Genomic DNA, 27,242 nt, shown 5'->3' with positions numbered 1-27,242 from the left:
CCGCGGTGGACGTGCTCCGCTCCGCTCGGGGCCGGGTCTATGTCCCGGCTTCCCACCGTCGCGGGCAGGGCGCCAAGGCGGCCAGAGGAGGGACAGCGGTCCAGAGAGCCCCAGGAAGAGCGGCCTTCGGCTGTTCCCATCGCGGACAGAGGTGCGTGCGGTCCTCGGGACGCTGCCCTGGCCAGCGAGAGTGACGGCTGGGGGTTTCGGGGGGCGTAGAAGTCCGCCGGGGGCCGGCGGAGCAGAGTGGGCGGGAGGCCGCATGCTGCTCCTCGCCCTCCTCGCCAGAAGCGAACTTGGCGTCCAGTGGGAGCACTTTGCTCTAGAGGGGGGCGGTCCCAGACCCAAGTTGAGTGAAAACCTTCTGGGGGCCAAAAAAGTGGACCCCGAAGCCCAGACGCGCTCTCCTGTTAACCAGGCGCATAAAGCCTTTGTTCTCTACCCATCTACCCCCCCTCCTCCGCCTTCGTCGGGTCGCCAGCCTGCCTTTGGGTACAGTATGGGAGCCAGTTTCCATGGTTACCCACCACTTGGCCTTCTGGGATATGTCACTCTGAACAGGGACCTAACTTGAACCGTGAATCAGAAGCAGGCACAGGTGGCTCTTAATTCAGCTGACAGTTTTCTGCTGGGTTCCAGTTTTTGTTCTGTTGTTTGATAAAATTGGGTTTTGTGCTTCTGTATAGGTATACTTGCATATACGTTGCCTTGTACTAGCTAGGCTAACTTTGAGTCATGCATTAGCAAACGCTCAACTTGTTAGATGTCGCTAAAAAGTTGTTCTGGGCTTATAAACCCTCACTCACAAATTAGGCTTAGGTGATTTAATTGATAAGTCGTTGGTTGATGTTTTCCAACCCGAAAATTTTATTGGCTTTTTCTTTTCAGTTCTGGAAAGTTGAGTCAAAGATATCTTTACAGACCTTTTAATTGCACAATTGTTTTTCTCTCATTACAGAAGACAAAGGATGCACATCACAGGAGGGAGGAACTACTCCAACTTTTCCTATTCAAAAACAAAGAAAAAAGCTTATTCAAGCTGTGAGGGACAATTCGTTCCTTATTGTTACTGGAAATACAGGAAGTGGTAAAACAACTCAACTTCCAAAATATCTATATGAAGCAGGTAATGATATTCTGGGATAATTCGGTGAGGTTGAAGAAAATACCCTCTTGCCCTAGCCAATTTGGCTCAGTGGATAGAGCAGCCGTGGGCAAACTACGGCCCACGGGCCAGATCCGGCTCGTTTGAAATGAATAAAACTAAAAAAAAAAAAAGACCGTACCCTTTTATGTAATGATGTTTACTTTGAATTTATATTAGTTCACACAAACACACTATTCATGCTTTTGTTCCGGCCCTCCGGTCCAGTTTAAGAACCCATTGTGGCCCTCGAGTCAAAAAGTTTGCCCACCCCTGGGATAGAGCATCAACTTGCAGACTGAAGTGTTCTGGGTTCGATTTCAGTCAAGGGCATATGCCCAGGTTGTGGGCTCAATCCCCAGTGGGGGGCATTCAGGAAGCAGCCGATCAGTGATTGTCTCTCATCATTGATGCTTCTATCTTCTCTCCCTCTCCCTTCCTCTCTGAAATCAATAAAAGTACATTTTAAAAAATCCTCTTAAAGGCTAATAGGACTTCTGTATACCACAAATGCCCACTATTTGTTTTACAGACCCAGTTCTTCTCTTGGTCTGTCCCTACATCTTCCCTGCTTCTCTGTGGTTTTATTTCAGATTCAGAGATTAGTTGAGATGGCAACTTTTCCATTTTTAATTATCATAATAATCCCAAGTAAAACTATAGGTATATACTGATTCTCTGCTATAGAATAAGTTCTCTTGAAGTAGACTATTCACCATTGGGTATTGAAATCTTTTCCGGGAAAGGGATATATTAATATCTGTTCCTGACATTAGTATTTCTTCGTTCTTTTTCCAGAGCATTATCAGGTATTTATTCCCTGACTGTGCTAACACCAGCTAACAAATTACCCTTAAAGTGTCTTTCACTTTATTATGCTAAAACTTCCTAGCATAAGGTTAATATAGAACAAAATTATATTGGATGATCATATAAACAAATAAAAACTTCTTAGCTTATATATTAACTTACTCTTATGCATCAAACCTAAGATGCCATTAAGACATACCACTATTTTTTACTATTAACATACTGTTAATGAAGGAAAATTGTCATCAGTTGTCAGATGCATCTCTTTTTCAAAGATATTTTAAATAGTAAAAAAAAAAAAGTGCCTATAGAACCTATATAAAGTGATACATTTAAACTTCTGTGACAAAGATAAATCTATTTTAGGAAGTGTGTAGAATTTTATGGATTCCTAGAGATTAAAAATGTTTGGCTTATATTTTTAAAAGATGTTTTTGTTGATTTCAGAGAGGAAGGGAGATGGAGAGAGAGAGATCAGCTGCCTCCTGCACATCCTTCACTGGGGATGGAGCCTGCAGTGCCCTGACTGGGAATTGAGCTGTGACCTCCTGGTTCATAAGTCAATGCTCAACCACTGAGCCACACACTGGGCTTGGCTTACTCTTTAGAGTAAATCTTTATATTGGATTATTTTTAAATTGATTTCAGAGAGGAAGGGAGAGGGAGAGAGAGAGATCAGCTGCCTCCTGCACATCCTTCACTGGGGATGGAGCCTGCAACCCAGGCATGTGCCCTTGACCAGAATCAAACCTGGGACACTTCAGTCCACAGGCCAATGCTCTATCCACTGAGCCAAACCAGCTAGGGCTTTATATTGGATTTTTAAAAATTAGGCCTAATTAATATATATACATTTTGAATGATTATTAATATGTATTATTTTTAATTCTTAAATTTCCATGATACAAATGTAATACTATACTATGTTATTAATTTGCAGAGTTTGGGAAATACTTGAATAGTTTGTATTGATTGACCAGAAACAATTTAGCTCTAATAAGAAGCAACTGTTAACATTATTGTGTTTTTTTCACTCTGGCTTTGATAGGGTTTTCACAACATGGTATGATCGGTGTGACTCAACCACGAAAAGTAGCTGCCATATCAGTGGCTCAGAGGGTTGCTGAAGAAATGAAATGCACTTTGGGATCCAAAGTAGGATACCAAGTTCGTTTTGATGATTGCAGCTCTAAGGTACAAAAGTTTTGTTGGTATTTGTTTAAGTACTGTAAACTTATGGAAAGAGTGAAGAAAATTATGAAAGATTTTAACTTTGAAATTCTATTTATATTTTTAAGGAAACAAAATCTCAGAATTAATTTTTGTTGCCCATTGTTAATGCTTTGGAATGTCTGTTTAACTCATTTTCTCCGTTCTCAATTGATTTCTAAGTGACAGTTATGTTTCTTTTTTTCTAAATATATTTTTATTGCTTTTTGAGAGAGGAAGGGAGAGGGAGAGAGAGATAGAAACATCAGTGATGAGAGAGAATCATTGATTGGCTGCCTCCTGCAGGTCCCCTACTGGGGATCGAACCCACAAAACCGGCATGTGCCCTTGACCAGAATCGAACCTGGGACCCTTTAGTCCGCAGGTTGACGCTCTATCCACTGAGCCAAACCTGCTAGGGCATGTTTCTTTTTCTTAGAATTTTCTTATTTTATTATTTTTTAGCTCCAAGGATCCTACATGTAACTTAAATTTGTATTCTTTTAAAAACGTTTTATTGTAAAATATACATAACATAAAAATTTACCATTTTAAACATTTTTAGGTGTGCCATTCACTGGCATTAAGTACATTCACAATGTGTGTCACCATCACCATTATCTGTCTTCAAAACTTTCTCATTATCCCAATAGAAACTCTGTATCTGTTAAATAGTAACCCCCTCTTCTCCCCAGCCCCTGGTAACTACTATTTTACTTTCTGTCTCTGTGCATTTTCCTATCTCATAAATGGAATCATACAATATTTTGTCCTTTGTTTTGGGCTTATTTCATTTAGCCTAATGTTTTTAAGGTTCATCCATGTTGTTTGCTTGTATTCTTGAAGTCAATGGAAAACTGACAACTAAATTAACAAAGTCAGCAAGTATTTTATACTGAGCATCTTCTATATTCATGGCACTAACAAGTTTAAAATTGTTTTCTTTTTAATAGTTAATAGTTACAATTTACATTCTCTTGGGATTTCTTAATTTTATACTAGATACAAAGTAATCCCTGATTTACGTAAGGTTACTAATGGGAATGGTCATCAATTATGGCACAGGATGACTCTCTAAAATACTGTCTTTGCCTTCCTAGTAGCCACTGCAACTGTCTTTCTTTTCCCTTCCATTGTTTTATGCATATCACTACTGTTAACTCCTAGCCTTGCTTAAAACTTTGTGTTTTAAACATTAGGAAACAGCAATCAAATATATGACTGATGGATGTTTATTGAAACATATTCTGGGAGATCCAAATCTTACCAAGTTCAGTGTCATTATTTTGGATGAAGCCCATGAGAGAACTCTAACTACAGTGAGTATTTTAATATATTGGTTATCTGTTAGACAGTTTGCTTCGGGGTAGCTTTTGGATTACCTCTCTTACATCTTAATCTATTGAAATAGGGAGTCTTTGGTTAGGGAAACAAAATATTTAAAAAGAGGTTGTTATGTATACTTATTAGAAATTTACTTTTCTTTCAGGACATCTTGTTTGGTTTATTGAAGAAGCTATTTCAGGAGAAGTCTCCTAACAGGAAGGAGCATTTAAAGGTCGTGGTGATGTCAGCAACTATGGAATTAGCCAAGCTCTCTGCATTCTTTGGAAATTGTCCAATATTTGATATACCTGGAAGGCTTTATCCAGTCAGAGAAAAATTCTGCAATTTGATCGGCCCACGAGACAAAGAAAATACTGCATATATTCAAGCGGTATTACTTTGCATCTTTTTTATATCTGTGATTCTAGTTGATTGTATAGTTTGATAATTTATTTGTTCCCCATTATCATTTTAAAAAAATATATTTTTATTGATTTCAGAGAGGAAGGGAGAGAGATAGAAACGTCAGTGATGAGAGAGAATCATTAATCAGCTGCCTTCTGCACACCCCACACTGGGGATCGAGCCTGCGGCCTGGGCATGTGCCCTGACCAGGAATCGAACTGTGACTTCTTGGTTCATAGGAAAGTGCTCAACCACTGAGCCATGCTGGCCAGGCTATTTTTATTTTATTTTATTGATTTTTAGAGAGAAATCAAGAGAGAGAGAGAGACATGGATGTGAGAGGGAAACACCTGCCTCCATTATGTGCCCTCACCGGGAATTGAACCCCCAATCTTTTGGTGCATGGGACAATGCTCCAACCAACCGAGTCACCTGGCCAGGCAGTTCCCTATTATTCTAATGGCCTCCCCTAAGACTTTTGAGAACCAAATTTAATTTTTCTGTGGAACAAGGGGAGGTGGGGGTAGGGGGCTGTATTTCCACTAGTATATTATGCTTGTGTTTCTTGCTTTAGATTGTGAAAGTGACCATGGATATCCATTTGAATGAAATGGCTGGCGACATCTTGGTTTTTCTGACTGGTGAGCATTCAGTATCAGGTTTAAGATGACTGTTTATGAGAGGGCACATGGTACCACGATAAAGTGCTGTCTTTGCTGGGAAATCTGGGTGGTACTCATGTTGCTGCAGCTTTTTATGACAATTTAAATAGTTATAGATTTTATATCTCATGTAAGATAATTCTACACTGCCATTAAAAATGCCAGTCTCATTAGTGAACATGTAAAACACACTGACCTTTTAGTAGAAAGATATTAAATGGTAAAGTATTAATGTTTTTATTAGTCTATCTCATATAGAAGTATTACCACACTAAACAGTCCTGAATCTGAATGATTAATTTTATTATTTCAAAAGATATCCTACCAGCTTCTTTCTCCTTTGAGTGGCTGGGTGATATTATATGATAGCAGTATATAAGGTGTGGAATCCATGTCTCATAGATGAGCCTTTTTTGTAGGACAAAAATCCCAGATTAATGTGATTCTTCAAGTAATAGCATCCTATTAGCAGAAATGAGTCATTTCATCACTCGCCTCCTACTGATGTCAGAAGTGAGACATTGCAACAGTCACTTTGCCATTTTAAGATTACTTAAGTATTTTGAAACACACCGAAATGCAGTATCTCCTGGACTAGAATCCCTTATATTAATGATTAACCTTACTGAATCTTCCTCAAAAACCACATTAAATAACATGAAAGGCTAGAAGATTATAAACATTTTTATTCCTTTAGAGAGTTAAATTCCTTGGAAACGGGTGTTTCTTCTATTTTTTATTTTACTGTTGAGATTTGGACAACTTATGTGTTCATCTCCTTTAGATCAAATGAGAGATTTAAAATAACTATTATGCAAAACTGATTTTAATTTAGAAGGTCTTTTTTTCACTCTTAAATTAACTTTGCTATTCAGTTGCTGATGGTGTTTTCTCCCCTCATTTCAGGTCAATTTGAAATAGAAAAAAGTTGTGAATTACTTTTTCAGATGGCAGAGTCTGTTGATTATGATTATGATGTTCAAGATACCACTCTAGATGGCTTATTAATATTGCCATGTTATGGATCTATGACAACAGGTAATTCCTCATTCGCATAGAAAATTTGACTGATTTTAAAAAACATTTTATTGAAAAATCACATATGTGCAGAAAGGTGCACACACAAGTCCTAAATGTTTATTTTCAGGTCAATGAATTTCACAAACTGTGCTCACCTTTTTTTTTTTTTTTTTTTATAAAATATGGAACGCTTCACGAATTTGCGTGTCATCCTTGCGTAGGGGCCATGCTAATCTTCTCTGTATCGTTCCAATTTTAGTATATGTGCTGCCGAAGCGAGCACTGCGCTCACCTTTGTAACTAACACCCACAACATGAAACAGAACATTAAGAGAACCAGCATCCCTTGAGAGAAGTGATTTTTTTTTTCTTTTTTCTTTTTAAAATATATTTTATTGATTTTTTACAGAGAGGAAGGGAGAGGGATAGAGAGTTAGAAACATCAATGAGAGAGAAACATCGATCAGCTGCCTCCTGCACACCCCCCACCGGGGATGTGCCCGCAACCAAGGTACATGCCCTTGACTGGAATCGAACCTGGGACCCTCAGTCCGCAGGCCGACGCTCTATCCACTGAGCCAAACCGGTTAGGGCAGAAGTGATTTTTTTCTTGAAGTCTTTTCCAAGGGTCTTCCACATGCCCCTTAGCATTATTAAGAGTGACCTACATCATCTCCCACTGGAACAAAAATATTGTTGGTAATTTTTTGAAATAAGGACTGTAATTTCTTGATTGTAGCACCATAATTCAAGCCTTATTTGCCACGGCCACAGAGCTTCTACAAATCTTACATATCCAGATATATCTGAGACTAAACACTGGGAGTTTTTATTTTTTATTTTTACTTTTTTTAGAGAGAGAGAAACATTGATTTGTTGTTCCACTTATTCATTCCTTCATTGGTTGATCCTTGTATGTGCCATGACCAGGGATCCAACCAGCAACCTTGGTGATGATGCTCTAATTAACTGAGCTACCTGGCCAGGGCAACACTGGATTTTTTAAGTGTTCACATATTAGCCTACTTTTCAAGAATGATGTAAATTCAAAGAGCGTATGCAGACTCTTATTCTGATATTGTTCATGATAAATGTTGTTAAATGAGGTTTAGAGTTTTTGTGTAAAACTATTTTATTAGAGATTTGATTTGTAAAACTAAAGGAAAATTAACTGTAGCTGCCTAGAGTTTGATTGGGATTAGCATTTAATGTAATGTAAAAAACATGTTTTTTTTATGTGTGTTTTTGTTTTTATTGAGTAGATGATTCTTATATTAATAAAAAAATTCAGGAATATATGTGTTGGTAAATAACCGTAGACCACATGCTATTATGGAAATTTCTTTTGTGATGATATTAGGCCCTTGCTCTCCATATTGAAATCTATTTTTAGATATTTACATCTTAAACGGAATTCTTAAGGTCATCATTAGATATTTAAGGTTCTTATTGTTTTCTGGGGATTTGATCTAATGACTCTTAAAATTTGCTTTAAAACTGATAAGGTAATTAAAAACAATTACGGTTGCTTTATTATTAACCATTAACTAACTATATTTTTTCATATAAAATAAATATATGTAAATATATATAAATGTATATATATGTAAATATAATATATTCTTATGTTTGCCCTTTTTTATGGAATTCTTGATCAAATTTTATTGATTTCAGAGAGGAAGGGAGAGGGAGAGAGATCGAAACATCAGTGATGAAAGAGAATCATTGATTGGCTGCCTCCTGCACACACCCTTCTGGGGATTGAGCCCGAAACCTGGGCATGTGCCCTTGACGAGAATCGAACCTGGCTGACGCTCTATCCACTCAGCCAAACCAGCTAGGGCTATTCTTTCCTTCTTATTACCACATTGAAAATAACGTTCTATATCTGCTCTTGCTTCTTGTTTCGCATCCTGAAATCCAGTTCTTATACTGTTAAAGGTTGCTAGTGACTTATTTCTCAAATCTCTACGCCATGATGTATTTTGATTTTGTGATGACAATAATAGGTCTTTGAAATGTTATCTTTTGGGATACTATTTAATTATCTAGTTCTCCTGAGCAATCTTTCTCTAAGGCTTCTGCCTTCCCACTTTCTCCAGCCTTAGTTTCATTCGTAGCTTGCTGTTTTCTTAAAAATGTGTTTTGGTGAAATTGGATCCTAGGATTCACCTTTCACTTCCCTGTGGACGATTCCTGAAAGCGCTCTCCAGTTCAGACTCACTCCTGCAGCCTAGATCTCCTGGGTCTCTTCACTTGGTTTCCTGGTCTTACGCTTGTTATTATCTAGATCCATGGTTGGCAAACTGCGGCTCGCGAGCCACATGTGGCTCTTTGGCCCCTTGAGTGTGGCTCTTCCTAAGCCTTATGAGTACCCTAATTAAGTTAATAACAATGTACCTACCTATATAGTTTAAGTTTAAAAAATGTGGCTCTCAAAAGAAATTTCAATCGTTGTACTGTTGATATTTGGCTCTGTTGACTGATGAGTTTGCCGACCACTGATCTAGATCATTCAATCCAAACAGGTGGCAACTCCTGCAGGTTTTCTTTACCCTTGTCTTATCCAGATCTCTCATTCTTTTTAGTTTTTCATTATCATTGTTAGATTTGGGATCCTTAGTTTGCCTTTCTGAGTTGTTACCATAGCCTGCTAACCGGTTTTCCCTGATTTTATTGGCCATCCTATGTGCAGTGCTGATCTTCCAACAGCACAGCTCTGATTGTGTCAGTCTCCTGTTGGGTACCTTCAGCTGTTATTCCCGACTGAATTAAAGTGCCAACTTATTAAGTTGCCATTCAGTATCCTTCCAGCATGACTGCAACCTGCTTTCAGCCTTAATTCCCAGTGCATGTGCACACAGTAAAGATGTGGGACTGGGTGTGAGTAGAGCCATTACTGAAGGGTTGTATTTATTTTAGTTTCCTTTCTGGTTCCAAGGGCACTATAAGGGCAAGCTACTGGCGATCCATTATGAGCATAATAGGTTTGTTTTTAAAAATATATTTTTATTGATTTCAGAGAAGAATGGAGAGGGAGAGATAGAAACATCAATGATGAAAGAGAATCATTGATTGGCTGCCTCCTGCATGCCCCCAACTGGGGATCGAGCCACACCCAGGCATGTGCTCTTGACTGGAATCGAACCCAGGACCCTTGAGTCCCCAGGCCGATGTTCTATCCACTGAACCAAACCAGGTAGGGCGAGCATAATAGTTTTAATTACAGCAGTTTATAACAGTGCAAAGCAGCATTCAATGGAGCTGATGAGGCACTAAGTAATGGGTGAGGTGGAATTAGACAAGATAGGGAGTGTGTCAGATTCCTGGGCCCTTAAGCTTTCTTTTTAAACCTGCTTAATACAATACAGCACTTTTTTTCTTTATTATTGCTATTTTGGGTGGTGGGGAAAGACACTGTTATGTTACTTTCTTTATTTCAGGAACAGAAAACTTGAACTGGGGAGTGAGGAGAGGGAAGAAGGGTTTCCTGCTTGTAGCCTGTAGGAAGGGGGTTCAAAAATGACCCATGTCTAAGTTTAGTGAATCAGTAAAAATTATAATGTGAATATTTTATATTTGCTTATTTCTGGGCTAGTCATGAGGGTGGCTGAGTGTTTTAAAGAGACACCTTAAAGTATGTTGTTAACTGGCAGAAAAAATTCTCATCTGTCAAGTATGAAGAGGTGCTGTGGTGTCCTTTCTGCTGCCGAGGTTACACGATCCCGTTCCCTGGGCTGAACTTCCCAACCCCACCCTTTGTGACATTCTCTCAAGCTAGAAGTGCTGGTGGGATTTTTTAAATCCTTTTCCTCCCACATCGTTTTTGGTGACTGTTTGCTATTTCCTTAACTTGAACGTCTCCTTTCTCTCTTCTCCCCTCTCACTTGCTGAAATCCTGCTCTTTTGTTTCACCAACTCCATAAAAATTTTCCCCCATTTCCCTCCTCACAACTTGCTGTGATCTCTTCTTCATTTTGAACCTCATGCTTTGCTGTACCTCTTGTGGCACTTAACACATTCTACCTCGTGTTGTGGTTGTCTCATCCTCTCGAAGAGATTGTGAACCTTGTGAAGGCAAGTACAATATTTTGAAAAAGTCCTCATTAAATACTTGTTAGACTGAGTTCCAGATTTTTTACTTTCTGCAGGACTTTCAACAAATGCTATGACTAGAACCTTTTTCTTGTTTCTCTCAAAACTCTTTGTTCTTCTGACTTCCTTCTTTGGTTCGGGGTATTGTAGTTTCTCAGATTTGTCATGCATCTAGGGAAAGCTGAACCCCGCAAAAAGGTATGAACTGAAATATACCTGTTTTTACATGAGTGACAAATATTTGCATGGAATTAGACCATTTTAGCACTAAAAGTAATAATCGAATTCAGTGCTTCTTAGTCTCTTTTAGAGGGTAGGGTCTCAGATTCTTTTAAAAAGGTAATAAAAGTCATGGCTTGTTTCTCTAGAAAAATGCACACACATGTGCGCACACAAACACACACACTCACATACATATACTATATGGTCTTGCATAATCAGACTTCTTTATTTTACAGTAGAGGCTAAGTGATGTCCCTGATGTCACATGGTACATCTGTATTTGATAACTGGTTATTTATTCGGTAGTGGGTGATAAGACAGTATGTGTTTCCAAAATACATGAAGAAAAGGAAAGGAGTTTTACCTTGAATTAATGTCCAACATTTTAAAAGAGGAAAACTGCTTGCTTAGATTAGTACATAAATCCCCAAATAGTTCTCTTCCTGCAAAACAAAGACATTACCTCAATATGGTAGGTAACTAGAATTTGCTTTGTTTACAATAGTTTCTTTAAATGTTAAGATTAAAGGTGTAGGGGAATAAGATTAGTAAGCTTCACATAAAAACTTCTATTCTGTGTGGAACTTCCCCAAATGAGAAAATATTTTTTTGGCTTATAAAGAAATACATACTTAAAAAAATAAATCAGCAAAGTAAGAAAATTACTTAAACTTAGATTCCACTAACATGGTTAAGTACTAGTCACTATTAACATTTTGAGATATATTGTTCTGGACTTTTTCTTTATACATTTAAATATATTTTTATTGGTTTTTATTTTTATTATTTATTTATTTATTTATTTGTTAATCCTCACCCAAGGATATTTTTCCATTGATTTTTAGGGAGAGTGGAAGAGAGAGGGAAAGACAGAGAGCAACATCGATGTCAGAGAAACACATCGATTGGTTGCCTCCAACCAGGGCCAGGGCCCGAGGCACCTGCAACCAAGGTACGTGCCCTTGACGGGTTGAACTCGGGACCCTTTGTTCTGCAGGCCGACACTCTATCCACTGAGCCAAACTAGCTAGGGCTATTTATTGATTTTTTTAGAGAGAGTGGAAGGGGGAGAGAGAGAAAAACATGGATTTGTTGTTCCACTTATTTATGCATTCATTGGTTGATTCTTGTATGTGCCCTGACTAGGGATCAAACCTGTAGTCTTGGCATATTGGGAGGATGTTCTTACCAACTAAGCTACTTTGCCAGGGCACTATTTTTTAAAAATATATTTAATTTTACTTTAATTTACTTGAAGGAATTATTAAACTTCAAGTTAATCTTTACCACATGAGATAATATTTTATAAAAGTTTGCTTTAAAGTTTAGCAAGATGAAAAATATTAAGCTGAAGTTAGTATCTTCTTTCAGAACATATTTGATTAGAGATCTTACCTGTTTACTTATCTGATGAGGACTTAAATACTTTTACTCCTCTATATCCTCTTCTAATTTTTGTTATTATATTATTCCGATGTATTTAGTGTTTACCATCAATTTTTTTTTTAATATATTTTATTGATTTTTTACAGAGAGGAAGGGAGAGAGATAGAGAGCTAGAAACATCGATGAGAGAGAAACATCGATCAGCTGCCTCCTGCACATCTTCCACTGGGGATGTGCCCACAACCCAGGTACATGCCCTTGACTGGAATCGAACCTGGGACCTTTCAGTCCGCAGGCCGACGCTCTATCCACTGAGCCAAACCGGTTTCAGCCATCAATTTTTTTTTAAACTGTTTTTTTTTTTCATTCCTACGTTACTTTTGGTTAACTTTAGATTGGCTTACTTTTTTAAAATAGAAGGGCTCTTGAGTGTTTTTTTTTTTTTTTAAATAATTATTTTTGTTTATTTCAGGGAGGAAAGGAGAAGGAGAGGGATAGAAACATCAGTGATGAGAGAGAATCATTGATCAGCTGCCTCCTGCACACCCCACACTGGGGATCAAGCCCACAACCTTGGCATGTACTCTGATCAGGAATTGAATCATGACCTCCTGGTTCATAGGTCAATGCTCAACCACTGAGCCATGCCAGCTGGGCTTGAGTACTATTTTGTTGTTGCTCTTTTATGTTTGAGAATGTCTGGCTTTTGCCTTTTTACTTGAAGTACATCTTGGCTGGGTTTTATGTTCTTGGGTCATACTTTCTTTTCCTTAGAAATTGGTAGACATTGTCCAGTTGTCTTCTGGCATTGAATGTTGCTGTGGAGGCGTCTGAGGCCAGCCTGATTTTTTTCCCCTTCCCTGTAAGTGATTTGCTTTTTCTGTCGGATTGCCTGAAAATTTTAATCTTTATCCTTAAAGGCCAAATCCATCTTTCTATTTAATTTACACCCAGGCCTCTTAAGGCCAGGGAAGTGCCAGGAACTCAGAAATACTCTCTTGTTAACTCTCAAGTCTGATTCATTTTTCTCTCTCTTTAGACTAGATTCCTGTCCTTCACTTTCTTTAGTCGTTTTCCTATGACAAGTTTATTTTTCCTCTTTGCAAGAGACTAGCCTAATCAAATTGAGCGTCTCTTGGACCTTCTTCCAAATTCATAGGAGAATCAGATTGGCCCAACTTGGGGGAGATGTTTTTATCCTTGGTGCTATAAATCAGAGCAAGTACCATCCTATAAGCATTGCTGCTGGGGCCCACCCTTCAGAGTGTGGGTAGTGGAAATGAGTGTGGTGTACTTGTTTAGAGAGGTAGTCATGAGTTGGGCAGACACTGAAAAAGTAAAAACTACTTAGCTAATCAGTCTTTAAGGCAGAGAGAGGTCCTTAATCTGTAGCCCTTAAATGGGAATTGTTTGAAAATTGTGTGTGTGTGTGTGTACATACGTGTCTTTTAATGGAGAAGAGGTACATGGTTTTAAAATATTCTCAAAGGGAGCTATGACCTACATAAAGGCGTCTGCTGTAGGGTTTATTTTAGCAATAATAAACTGAGTCCATGGATCTAGAAACCTTAACAGTGAAAGGTGAGGAAAAATAGTTTTGCTATTATATTTTGAATTCAAGATAATTAAAGAGGTGAAGAGAATATAACTTTCAATGGAAAAAAGTTACTTTTTCAAAACTTGAGTTTGACAAATGCATGTTATAAATTAGTATTTTCCTTTTACATATGTTTTAGATCAACAGAGGAGAATATTTTTGCCACCTCCACCTGGAATTAGAAAATGTGTCGTATCCACTAATATTTCTGCAACATCTTTGACAATAGATGGAATCAGGTACAACTTTAAAAAATTCTTTTAAAGCCAAGAAAGCCACTTAGCTAATCATAAAACATTGAGTTTGCTTCTCTGTGCCCTCCACTAATTCCCTTCTCACCTTAATTTGAAGTCACCTGTCATTTTTGTAATTATTGATTGCAATAAATAGGGAAATGGAGTAGGAAGTGCATATAATATTTCTGTTCACTCTTTTTCTTTTTCTTTTATTAAGTATATTTTTTATTGATTTCAGAGAGGAAGGGAGAGGGAGAGAGAAATAGAAGCATCAATGATGAGAAGGAATCATTGATCGGCTGCCCCATGCACATCCCCTACTAAGGATCGAGCCCACATGTGCCCCAGGCATGTGCCCCAACTGGGAATCGAACCATGACCTTCTGGTTCATGGATTGATGATAACCACTAAACCACAGCGGCTGGGCTCAATTTCGTATAACATAAAATTAACATTTAACACTGAACAATTAAGTAGTATTTAGTACATTTACAACATTGTGTAACCACCAACTCTATTTAGTTTTTAAAAAATTTAAATTATTATTTTATTGATTTCAGAGAGGAAGGGAGAGGGAGAGAGATAGAAACATCAATGATATGAGAGAATCATTGATCAGCTGATCAATGATGAGAGAGAATCATTGATTGGCTGCCTTCTGCATGCCCACCACTGGGATTGAGTCCAAACCCAGGCATGTGCCCTTGACTGGAATCGAACCCAGGATTCTTCAGTCTGCAGGCCAACACTCTATCCACTGAGCCAAACAAGCGAGGGCAACTCTGTCTAGTTTTAAAACATTTTTATCACCCCAAAATAAAATCCTGTACACTTTAAGCAGTAACTCAGAATATGATATATATGCCATTATATGTATACTAGAGGCCCGGTGCACGGATTCGTGCACTGGTGGCATCCCTTGGGCTGGCCTGTGCCCTCTCACAATCCGGGACCCCCTGGGAGATGTCAGACTGTTGATTTCAGCCCTATCCCCGCAGGCCAAGCTGAGGGACCCCACCGGTGCACAGATCTGTGCACCGGGTCTCTAGTATGCACATAAGATCTTTGGTTAATCTCTTCTCACCCTCCCCCCTTACCTCTGAGATTCATCAGTCTGTTCCATGTTTTCATTCCTGTGCGTTGAGCATCTGCCCCCTGGTGGTCAGTGCACAACATAGCTACCAGTCGAACAGTCACTTAGGCTTTTATATATACAGATACCATAATTTATGCATCTATTCATTTCTTAATGGGCCATGGACATTTAAGTTTTTTTCCACCTTTTGGTTCTTACAAATAGTGCTGCTATGAACATACATCTACAAGTGTGTGTTGAGTCCTGTTTTCAGTTCTTTGGGGTGCTTACTTAGGAATGGATTTCTGGGTCACATGGTAATTCTGTATTTAACATTTTGAGGAACCTTCAAACCTTTTTCCACATTACATTGGCTGAACCATTTTACATTTCCAGCAGGAATGTATGAAGCTCCAATTTCTTGACTTTCAAGTTTTACAGTTAACATTAAAGTCATCATGTAGTTGTTAGTTTGATGAAAAAGGAGATTCCATAGTGGTTGAAAATTAACAACTCTTTCCTTATTTTCTAGAAACTTAACTTGTTTTCATTCTTCTTAGGTATGTGGTAGATGGTGGCTTTGTGAAGCAGTTAAATCACAATCCCAGATTAGGCTTGGACATCCTGGAGGTGGTTCCAATTTCAAAGTAAGTCTCTGTGTCACGCCTTTTTGTTCAAAGAACCATGGATTAGATCATTTCTAGTTGGTTCAGGGTGGGAGGTGAATTGCTTAGGAAACACAGAACATTATTTTTTTAATCTTTATTGTTGAAAGTATTACATGTGTCCCCCATCTTCCCTCCATTGTCTCCTTCTAGCCTGCCCCTACCCCCCGCACCTGGCCTTCACCACCCTATTGTTTGTGTCCATATGCATACAAGTTCTTTGGTTGATCTCTTCCCACCCACCTACCTCCGCCTTCCCTCTGAGATTTGACAGTCTGTTCCTTTCCTCTATGTCTCTGGATCTATTTTGTTCATCAGTTTATTTTGTTCATTAGATTCCACATGAGTAAGATACTTGTCTTTCTCTGACTGGCTTGTTTTGCTTAGCATAATACTCTCCAGGTTCCTCCATGCTGAACATTTTGGGGACTTTTGTTTTTCTTTCTTCTAAAGGAGTGAGGCGTTACAGCGAAGTGGTCGAGCTGGTAGGACTTCCTCAGGAAAATGCTTTCGGATCTATAGTAAAGATTTTTGGAACCAGTGTATGCCCGACCATGTGATCCCTGAGATTAAGAGAACTAGTTTGACATCTGTAGTTTTGACCTTAAAGTGCCTTGCCATACACGATGTTATAAGGTATGTAGACAGCTTTTAAAGAAAGGAAAATGTGTTAGGGTGGAGCCTGGTTAATTCTCAGAAATTCTTTTGAAGTATTTGGCTCAGATATCCCTATATCTCAAGGTTTAAGTAAACCCATACAAAAGGCTTCTTTATGATGCTTTACTAGACTTTGACCCCTTGCTCATATTTGTTTTAAAATATGTTTTTATTGATTTCAGAGAGGACGGGAGAGGGAGAGAGATAGAAACATCAATGATGAGAGAGAATCATTGATCGGCTGCCTTTTGCACACCACCTACTGGGGATTGAACCTGCAACCCAGGCATGTGCTCTGACTGGAATTGAACCATGATCTCCTTGTTTATAGCTCAACATTCAACCACTGAGCCATGCCAGGCAGGCCCTTGCTCATATTTTAACCTTGGTTTAATGGTGTGCCTCATGCTGATATTATTTGGGTCATTTAGTGACCACTGTTTATCTGTTATGAAAGGTATATAATGATCATAATTCCAGATAAAATGGTGGGGTTTTTTTTGTAGCATCTTTGGTAGAGCCAGCTTTGTGTACTATGCACTGTGAGAAACGGTAATACTCGAGTAGTTTTTTGCTTTCACTAAGCTTAAGTTACATTGGAGAAACAAGATTGTATAATCAAGTAACTATTGCTCCTGTTTAAAAGTATGTATATATATATATTCATGCTGGGTTATATGCCACTGTTATCCTTTGTGAATATTATTAATTCTCCTATGTTTATTAATGGTATTGTGGTTATGTAAGAGAATGTCCTTATTTTCAGGGGATGCATGCTGAGTATTTTGGGGATGAATAAGCATTGTATTTGCAACTTGCCTTAAGAGTTCAGGAGAAATTAAGTAATTGGTACATACAGATACATAAAGCAAATATGGTAAAATTAATTGAACATACTTGCCTTTTTATCAAAAGCCATTTTGAAGTACTGTTAAACATTCTGTAATTTTTGGCCACTTTCAGTGAATTTTTCTCCATTGTTTTATAAACTTATAATAAAATTGTGGACTAAAGAACAGAATAGAGTTGACATTGGGCTGTGAAGAATGGGGCAGGATTCAGATAAGAGGAATGGCGAGGGTGTTCCAGCTAAGGAGATCAAAAACAGGTGCTTCTCGAATTAATCAAAGACTATGATTCAGAAAAACTTATTTCCTCTTTTGCTGAATGCTGATCATGATCATAGGATGCCTTAAAAAAAAGAAGAGAGAGAGTATTTGAAAAATAGGAGCGCTAAAACCTTTTAAAGGAAGTTTCAAGTCTGTATAAAATCGTACTGTGTTCAAGAAATGGGATCTCATTTTATATCTCATGTAAACACAGGTTTCCTTATTTGGACCCACCTAATGAGAGACTTATTTTGGAAGCCCTTAAACAACTTTATCAGTGTGATGCTATTGACAGGTAAAGAGACAACCAAACAAAACCCCTCCCCCAAAACCCGACCACAACAGATGTTAATTTCTTTTTAAAATAGGCTTCTTAATACTTTCCTTATAAGTATAAAATAATTTGTTTGAATTGAGTGGATTGTTTTACCTGAAATTAGAAATTGTCTTCAGCCTTTTTTCACCACAATTTTGAATTTACAAATTATACCATAAAATGAATTTTGTTCAATATTAGTACTATTTAACAAGTAATTTCTGAGTACTATTTCAGTGCCAGGCATTATGCTGGGTATATCAAAATGATAAGAGAGCCAGAATCCTTGTTCTCATGATTGTGTGATGGGGAAGGATTTGGTAATTATCACTCTTTCATTACTTCCATTACTTCAAGGACATCCTCTGTGTTTCCATAGCATTTTGTGTCTGTTATACTACTTTATTTTGCATCATTGTTTAGGATTTTGAATGTACTGGCCCTTGACAACAAGGAATTTATTATCTTGATGTTTTTCTTATCTATGACTACAGTGTATCATGTTTCTTAAATTGAATTTATGGGGGTGATTGAAGGTAATCTAAATTATATCTGATTTATTCTGAATGATGAGCATTTCATTTGTACTCTCCCAAAATAGAAAGACATAATAACTTTTTTTTCTATTAAGGAATGGCCATGTGACCAGATTGGGTTTGTCTATGGTAGAATTTCCTCTCCCTCCACATCTGACATGTGCAGTAATAAAGGCTGCTTCTCTGGACTGTGAAGATCTACTACTTCCAATAGCAGCAATGTTGTCTGTGGAAAATGTCTTCATTAGACCTGGTAAGAAGTTTATTGAAGAGGTTTACTTTTAATTAATAGGCTTTAACCCTAGCCAAGTAGCTCCGTTGGTTAGAGTGTTGTCCCAATACACCAAGGTTTGATCCCCAGTCAAGGCACATATAAGAATTGACCAATTAATGCATAAATAAGTGAAACAACAAATCTATGTTTCTCTCTCTCTCTCTCTCTCTCTCTCTCTCCCCTTCCCTCCCTCTCCTTCCCTCCCTTCTCTCTCTCTAAAAATGAAAGAACAATTAATAGACTTTATTTTTTACAACAGTTTTAGGTTTATAGAAAAATTGAAGGAAAGTACAGATACAGATACAGTTTCTCCTATTAACATCTTTCATTATTCTGGTGCATTTGTTAAAATTGATGAGCCAATATTGATACATTATTATTAAAGGGATCACTGTGCTATATGGTCTGTGGGTTTTGACAAATCTGTAATGATACCTACCCACCATTACGGTATTATACAGAGTAGTTTCATTGCCCTAGTTATTTCCTGTGCTCCACCTATTCATCCCTGCATCCCTTCCCCCAAACCCCTTACAACCATGAATGTTTTTACTGTCTCTTTAACTTGGCTTCTTTAACTTAGCAATGTACATTTAAGGTTTCTCCATATCTTTTTGTGGCATGAGAGCTCATTTCTTTTTATTGCTGAATAATATTCCATTGTATGGAATTTGTTTATTCATTCACCTATTGAAGGGCATCTTGGTTGCTTTCAATTATGAGTAAAACTGCTATAAACATCTATGTGCAGGTTTTTGTGTAGACAGAGGTTTTTAATTCATTGCTGAATAGTGTAAGAATATGTTTAGATTTGTAAGAAACTGCCAAACTGTTTTCCAGACCTTATAAAGGTCTGCACTATTTTGCATTCCTACCAGCAATGAGTCTGAGAATTTCTGTTGCTCCACAACCTCACCAGTATTTGATGTTACTGGTGTTTTGGATTTTGATCATCTTAATGATCTTAATAGGTGTGTAGTGGTATCTCACTGTTGTTTTAATTTGTTGCCTCATGGTGACATGATGTTAACCATCTTTTTATATGCTTACTAGAGGCCTGGTGCACGAATTCGTGCACGGGTGGGGTCCCTCTGGGTGGCCTGCAGGGATCAGGCCGAAACCCGTAGTCCAATGCCGCCTGCAGCTCCTACCTGCCGCTCCCACTCATCCCGGCCCCACTGTGCCTACCACTGGCTTGCCCAATCAGCCCCAATCAGGAGAGGCTCACGCTGCTGCAGCAGCGCTCACCAGCCATGAGCCCTGCATCTGGTACCCTCCCTGCGGGATCGGGCTGAAACCAGCTCTCCAACATCCCCTGAGGGGTCCTGGATTGTGAGAGGGCACAGGCCAGGCTGAGGGACCACACCGGTGCACGATCGGGCCGGGGACGGACTGCAGGAGGGGCCCAGGGTGTGTCTGGCCCATCTTGCTCAGTCCCGATCGGGCTCAGTCCCGGTCGGCCGGACCCCAGCAGCAAGCTAACCTACCTGTCAGAGCATCTGCCCCCTGGTGGTCATTGCACGTCATAGCGACTGGTCGACCAGTTGATTGTCTGCCCCCTAATGTTCAGTGCATGTCTCATAGTGAGCGGTTGAGCAGCCTTAGCATATCATTAGCATATTATGCTTTCATTGGTTGTTCTGTCATTCAATCTATTTGCATATTACCCTTTTATTATATAGGATTTGCCATGTATAGTCTTCTTTGGTGTCTGTTCTGGTCTTTTTAAATTGGGTTCTCTTATTGTTGAGGCTTTAAAAATTTTTTTGATTGATTTTAGAGAGAGAAAGAGGAGGGAGAGAGAAAAACACATTGATTTGTTGTTCCATTTATTTATGCATTCATTGGTTGATTCATGTATGTGACCTGAGCAGGGATCAAACCCACAACCTTGGTGTATCAGGCTGATGCTCTAACCAACTGAGCTACCTGGCCAGGGTGCCTCTTATTGTTGAGTTTTATATTTGTACTAGAGGCCCAGTGCACGAATTTGTGCACCAGTGGGGTCCCTTGGCCTGGCCTGCGGGATCGGTTTAAAACCAGCTCTCTTTGTGCACCAGTGGGGTCCCTTGGCCTGGCCTGCGGGATCAGGTTAAAACCAGCTCTCTGACATCCACCGAGGGGTCCCAGATTGCAAGAGGGCACAGGCCAGGCCAAGGGACCCCACTGGTGCACAATTGGGGCCTGGGAGGAACGTGGGAGGTTGGCCAGCCCAGGAGGGACCATGGGAGGGCTCCAGAGCTTGTCTGGCCAGTCTTGCTCAGTCCCGATCGGCTGGATCCCAGCAGCAAGCTAACCTACCAGTCGACTGTCTGCTCCCTGGTGGTCATTGCATATCATAGCGAGCAGTTGAGTGACCTTAGCATATCATTAGCATATTACACTTTGATTGGTTGAACGGATGACCAGAAGATGGGACACTTAGCATATTAGGCTTTTATTATATAGGATATTTAGGATAACTGTGCTTTATCAGATATGTTTTTTGCAAATATTTCTCCCAGTCTGTGGCTTGTCATCTTGTTTTCTTGACATTAGCTTTTGCTGAGCGGAATTTTTTAATATTAATGATATTCAGCTGATGAATTATTTCTTGCATGGGGTTATGCCTTTGGTGTTTTATCTAAAAAGTCATCACCATACCTAAGGTCATCTAGATTTTCTCCTATGTTATCTTCTGGGAGTTGGATGTCCATTTGTTCCAGCTCCATTTGTTCAAAAGACTATCTTTTCTCCCTTAAAATGCTTCTGCTCCTTTGTTAAAGATCATTTGCTTGTATTTGTGTGGGTCAGTTTCTGACTTTACTCTTTCCCTGTTTTGGCTATACTGAGTCTTTTCCCTTTGTATATAAACTTTAAAATCAGGTTGTTGATATTCACAAAATAACTTGCTAGGACTTTAATTGGGATGTATTGAATCTATAGATCAAGTTGGAAAAAACTGACATCTTGACAGTATTGTCTCCCTATCCGTGTACATGGAATATTTCTCCATTTATTTAGATCTCCAGTATTTCAGAGCATTTATTTATTTATTTTTATTATTATTTAAAAATTTATATTGCATTTATAGGGGTGACTTTGGTTAATAAAATTACATGAGTTTCAAGTGTACAATTCTATAATATATCATCTGTTTATTGTATTGTGTGTTTACTGTCACTGAAAAAAATGCTTTTATTGATTTTAGAGAGAGAGGAAGGGAGAGGGAGAGAGATAGAGATAGAAACATCAGTGACAGAGAAACATTGATTGGCTGCCTCCTGTACTCCCCCTACTGGGGATTGTGTCTGCAGCCCAGGCATGTGCTCTGACCAGAATCGAACCAAGGACTTCTTGGCGCATGAGTCGATGCTCAACCACTGAGCCACATGGGCTGGGCTCACTGACCACTTTTTGATGACCATATACCTAGCTCTGTAGGACATGAAACGGAGGACAAATGGTTTTTTTCATTTTGTTATCCTTTAACTTAGTTGTTTAAAATAGGGAGTATGTGATGTTCCTGGTGGGGCGAGTTAATTTCCTTTCATTGGTAAGGGAAGATAGTATGGTGAACCTTTGCCCTGTTGTATAGTACATTAGTAATATATTAACCTTTTTTTCCCAAGCATCAAAAGAAGGTAGTTTAGCCCTTGTACCCTCAGAGATTGTTTTGAGGTTTTCATGTCTTTAAACTTCTGCTTGTTCTTTTCTTGGTGTGTCATCATGGGACACAGCTTAGTTTGTCACATGTCAGCTTTGCTTTCTTCTGGTGGGGTCACAGTTTTTCATTTGTAAAACTAGGGATTTGGATTAAGGTGATCCAATTCTAATAGTCTTGTAAGGCCAGAAAAAGGAAACGTTTTTCCTTGTTGGGATATCCTATATAATAAAAGTCTAATATGCAATTTTCCCCCTCCACCGGAGTTCAACTGCTCGCTATGACGTGCGCTGACCACCAGGGGGTGGCGAGGAACAAGGCAGATGTCGGCTACACCATGCGACCTCTTGGTGGCTACCTGGGGGCGGGGGTGATGGAGACAGAGGTGCAGTGAGAATGTGGTGGGTCCACCGACCTCACTCTAACTCCCCCTGCTAACCTCCCCCGCGCTCAGGTGCCAGGCACCCGCGAGGAGCCTGCCCTGCACCCGTGTGGTGCATCGTCTTCTGGGTGAGCTGGGCCACAGCTGCTGGGACCACAGGGACAGATCAGGCTTCCTGTGGGTTCACACAGGAGCCGGTCTGCGAGGCCGGCCGGGTTCCATGCGGTGCCACTGGGTGGCCCAGAGGCTCACACTGCACCTTGGCCTGCGGCGTCTGGCCGCGCTCACCACATCTCCACGTGGGGACCCGGGTGCTGTGACTCAGGTGGAGGGGGGCGCGCGGAGGCTCGGGGGCCCAGGTGCTGCCCAGGGCCCAGAGGTCAGCTGGGACCTGCCCTTCCACACCAGACACTCGCCTTCTATCACTGACCAGGCCTAGGGACCACACCCGTGTATGAATTTCATGCATCGGGCCTCTAGTTTAAATAGATGAAACCAGTCTGTTATTAGCCTTCTTTTTTTTTGGTAACATTTTGTAATACAATTTTGAACTTATAGAACTGTTGAAGGAATATGACAGGCCTTGGCCTGGTAACTCAGTTGGTTAGAGCATCAGCCTGATACACCAAGGTTGTGGGTTTGATCTGTGGTCAGGGCACATACAAGAATCAATCAATGAGTGCATAAATAAGTGGAACAACAAATTGATGTATCTCTCTCCCTCTTTCTCTAAAAACATCAATTAAGAAAAAAGAATATGAAACAAAGTCCTTTATACCTTTTATCTAATTTCAGCAGTTTTTAACATTTTGCTGCTGCATTTGCTTAATTATTCTTTGTATATGTATATATACATATATACTTATAAATATACATTTTCTTATTCTGAATCATTTGAAAGTAAATTGGAAAGATTGTACTCTCTTACCACAAAATATTTACTTGTATATTTACTAAGAACAAGGGTAATATCTTATTTAACCAAAGTCAAGTTATCAAAATTAGGAAATTTAACATCGATACAGTGCTATTATCTAGTCCAGAGTCCATATTTAAATTGTCCATTGTCCTTAGAATATACAAAAGTAGTTTCAGAACTAAGCTATACCATTGTGGAAGGCCACTCTATACAACTGGAGTTCAGTATTTACTTACAGGTTTTGGGGGGTGGGGGGAACCTGCTCTTCACTGTCTGCCCTGCCTGGATCCTCCTGGAGCAGAAGCTTGGGGTGGGAGGTGGTGGGAACTTCCAGTACAAAGGCTAGCAAGATGGGATCTGTGGACACACTGGTTGCCAAAAAAAATTTTTTTTAAATTCTAAAATACCTGAACAGCTTTAGGAAACTGGGAGTTGTGGGAGCTACCACTCAGCCACTGAACTCAGTGGAACAGATCTTCTACACTACAGAGCTGTAAGGAAATGGGGGTCTGCATTGGCATTAGCTGTTCCCCCGTTCATTAGCTGTTCAGCTGGATCCTCTGTACAGAGAAGAAACGGGGTGAGAGAAATGGTACCACTTTAAGGCTGCCAAGCCCTCAGAATTAGTTCTTCACACAAAGTTGTTGGGGGGATCACTATATTAGCTATTCGGATGCGATACTTCCAAATGTTCTTGCTGAATTCCACAGATTCAGTCAATCTCCAGAGACATGGATAATTTGACTAGTTTAATTGATGTTTCTCTGGGAGGGAGGTTCTGCCTAACTCTTCACACCACCATTTCCAACATATTATATAGTTAAAAATTCAAACACTACAAAAGAAATGACGTGAAAAGTAAGTCTTCCTCTCCTAAACATGTCCCAGGTCTGATTCCTAAAGGCAATGACTACTACCAGTTTCTTATTCAAATGTAAAGTAATGTACACATATATGACCTAGTCTTAATTTTTAAACCTGAAATTTCAAGATCTTGAGCTGCTGCAGAAAGCATCTTCCGTTTTTGAGCATGTGACTTGCTGACTCTTGTTATATTCAAAGTGTGTATTGCCTTTCCAGCTGCTTTCTAAGAGCATTTATAGTCTTTAAAGGTTAACACGTTAAGCACCCAGTCAGTCACGGGTGACTGACACTATACTTTCCGTCCGGAAGACAAAACAGGCTGGGCGCTTAACATGTTAAGCAACCCTTTCTGGCTTGGTTCTTAGTCATCATAGATTACCTAATTTATTACATACCTATTGGTAAAACTGGCTAGTTTTCTTAGATCTGACATTGAATAAAGATTTTAAATATCAAAATGATGATATTGTCAACATTTTTAGTAACCTTTTTTTTTTTTTTGCTGTAGTAAACTGTATTACAGTGTCTGCTATTATATATATTGCTTTAGAAATCAGACAGTGGAGAGAGGGCTTTTAGGTGGTGAATAGCTTATTGGTGGTAAACAACTTAACCTTAAAATAGAACAAATTTAAAATAACATTGGGTTGGTTTTAAAGTTTTTATTTTAATTGTGATATTTTTAGAAATAAAGGGTACTTTATTTGTATGTGATACTTACAGCCTTATTTCCCCACTTCATCTCTGAGGACTGTTGTTGAAACCCTTTCTGTGTAATAGTTTTGTTTTCTGATTTATAGCTATGTAGAAAAATATTGAATTATCTTCCCAAAGGGAGTTTTGCTGATATAGCCTTGTTTTGCTGCTTTAGCTTTTTATTTATAGTTTTTGCCTCAATAGCATCTACCTATTTGCATGAGATAAAACTGATCATAGAATTTCATCTGGGGAAAGATAATAAATTAAAGAAAATGACAAGTCTACTGGTTAAGTAAAGATGGATAGTCAAACTTTTGTGTAGTAGGAGGATAAACTTGCTAGACTGTACAAACTATGTGTGATACGGACTCTAACTTTACTATATCCTCTCCTATTGTCTCTAGCTGCTTTCTTCAATTGCTCCCTAGGTAACAGGTAGAAACTACATAAAGCCTGGGATGGAAGACTTTATTTACATATATATTTATATTTGTTGTTGTTAATCCTCACCCGAGGATATTTTTTCCATTGATTTTTAGAGTGGAAGGGCGGAGGGATGTGGGAGAGAGAGACAGAGAGACAGAGATAGAGATAGATAGGTAGAGAGAGAGAGAACATCTATGTGAGAGACACATCAATTGGTTGCCTCCTGCACGTGCCCTGACCGGTGATCCAATCTGAGATTCTTTGGTATGTAGGCCGGTGCTCTAACCACTGAGAACACTGCCAGGGCAGGATGGCATTTTCTTTAGTCAGATTACTTTCCTCCTAATACCAGGAACTGCTGCTATGGAGATTCATAGTGTAGTCTATACAAGTGCTGCTTCCTAGAACCAGGCAACCTGGTGCCTCTGGTAAATGTAGCTGTGATGGGTGTACTGAAGGAATAGGAATTGTGGTATGATGTGGTACAATGAAGGAAGGATCCTTGGGAAATCTGAGAAATGGAACTCTGAAGGAAAATTAGCCTGGGTGAAGTGTTATGTGGGGAACTTGGGCAGTGATAGAGCACATCAGTCCCAAGTGCGATCCAGTCAGTCAATAACAGATAAGTCTCAAAAATGAAATATTGAGCAAAAGAAACACGACACATAAAGTATATTTATACAAAGTTTAAAAACAGGCCAAAACCTTCTTTGGGGTTAGAAGGACATGTTACCTTTGTGGAGGGGTACAGGTTGTTATTAGAAAAAGGGCAAAAAGAGGGCTTCTGGGGTATTGGTGATTCTGTGTGTTGATCGAGGTATTGAGTAGTACATTAGTGTGGTATGTTTGTGAACATTCATTGAGCTGTACACTTATGACCTGTGTAGTTTTCTGAATGCATGTTATACCTCAATATGAAGTTAAAAAAGAAAAGTAAAAAGATTGTAGTAGTTTAGTTCTGCATATTTGACCTTTCTGTCTAATTGTCCATAATTGTGAATTGAATAAATAAGGATTGGTTAAATTGTGTTATGTTTCTTATATTTCTGGGGCATACAAGGTGGCTGTTTTTGAGAATGAATAATTCCCTCTGCACTGACATGAAGCCGTTATTAAATAAATAAAGGAAGTTTCAGAACATATATCCTATTTATGTTAAAATAAATCACTATATACATATCCTTGTATATGCATAGAAAATATCTTGAAGACACACATTAAATAATTAACAGTGGTTAGCCTTGAGGATTGATTTGTGGGTAATGTGACAAAATGGAGAACCTTGAACTTTCATGTAATTTTTTTTACTGTGAGCATGGGTTACTCTTATGATAAAAAGTGAATTAAAAAATAAATACGTGTATTAAATACTATTTTAAAGGCAAATGGATTGGGAGAAGTAATGTTGCTATATCTGATAACATCTCCAAAGTGTGGTTAAAAGAGAAAGAGGAGTTGTGGGAGTAATTAGAGCCCCCTCGAAAAGGTAATATAGATCTACCTTACTCCACCCCAGAGGGTGAGACACATTTTAATGAGCTTGAATAAACAAAGTGAATGTAGA

The 27,242-nt window shown here is 39.0% G+C and overlaps 1 protein-coding gene and 1 long non-coding RNA gene across 2 annotated transcripts in view; one reads left to right on the top strand and one right to left on the bottom strand.

The window, feature by feature from the left end:
- The first annotated feature begins 6 nt into the window (after positions 1-6).
- DHX40 (DEAH (Asp-Glu-Ala-His) box polypeptide 40) overlaps positions 7-27,242 on the top strand; it is a 36,549-nt gene continuing 9,313 nt past the window's right edge. The window contains exons 1-12 of the mRNA XM_005858579.2: positions 7-151; positions 959-1,126; positions 3,003-3,148; positions 4,363-4,482; positions 4,653-4,880; positions 5,469-5,535; positions 6,463-6,594; positions 14,016-14,115; positions 15,749-15,835; positions 16,307-16,489; positions 17,834-17,914; positions 18,567-18,724. Of these exons, the coding sequence (XP_005858641.1) occupies positions 40-151; positions 959-1,126; positions 3,003-3,148; positions 4,363-4,482; positions 4,653-4,880; positions 5,469-5,535; positions 6,463-6,594; positions 14,016-14,115; positions 15,749-15,835; positions 16,307-16,489; positions 17,834-17,914; positions 18,567-18,724 (1,582 nt within the window). The 5' untranslated portion in view covers positions 7-39. The remainder of the gene's footprint in view (positions 152-958; positions 1,127-3,002; positions 3,149-4,362; positions 4,483-4,652; positions 4,881-5,468; positions 5,536-6,462; positions 6,595-14,015; positions 14,116-15,748; positions 15,836-16,306; positions 16,490-17,833; positions 17,915-18,566; positions 18,725-27,242) is intronic.
- LOC106724430 lies at positions 6,702-6,934 on the bottom strand. Its single transcript, XR_001360227.1, has 2 exons — positions 6,869-6,934; positions 6,702-6,731 (listed from the first exon to the last, which is right to left on the bottom strand). It is a non-coding gene; the product is annotated as an uncharacterized LOC106724430 (long non-coding RNA).

This window comes from Myotis brandtii, unplaced genomic scaffold (assembly GCF_000412655.1).
Source record: "Myotis brandtii unplaced genomic scaffold, ASM41265v1 scaffold120, whole genome shotgun sequence".
In the NCBI taxonomy this organism is placed as follows: domain Eukaryota; kingdom Metazoa; phylum Chordata; class Mammalia; order Chiroptera; family Vespertilionidae; genus Myotis; species Myotis brandtii.
The sequence above is the reverse complement of the archived record's forward strand: the minus strand, read 5'-3'. Positions and strand labels throughout refer to the sequence as shown.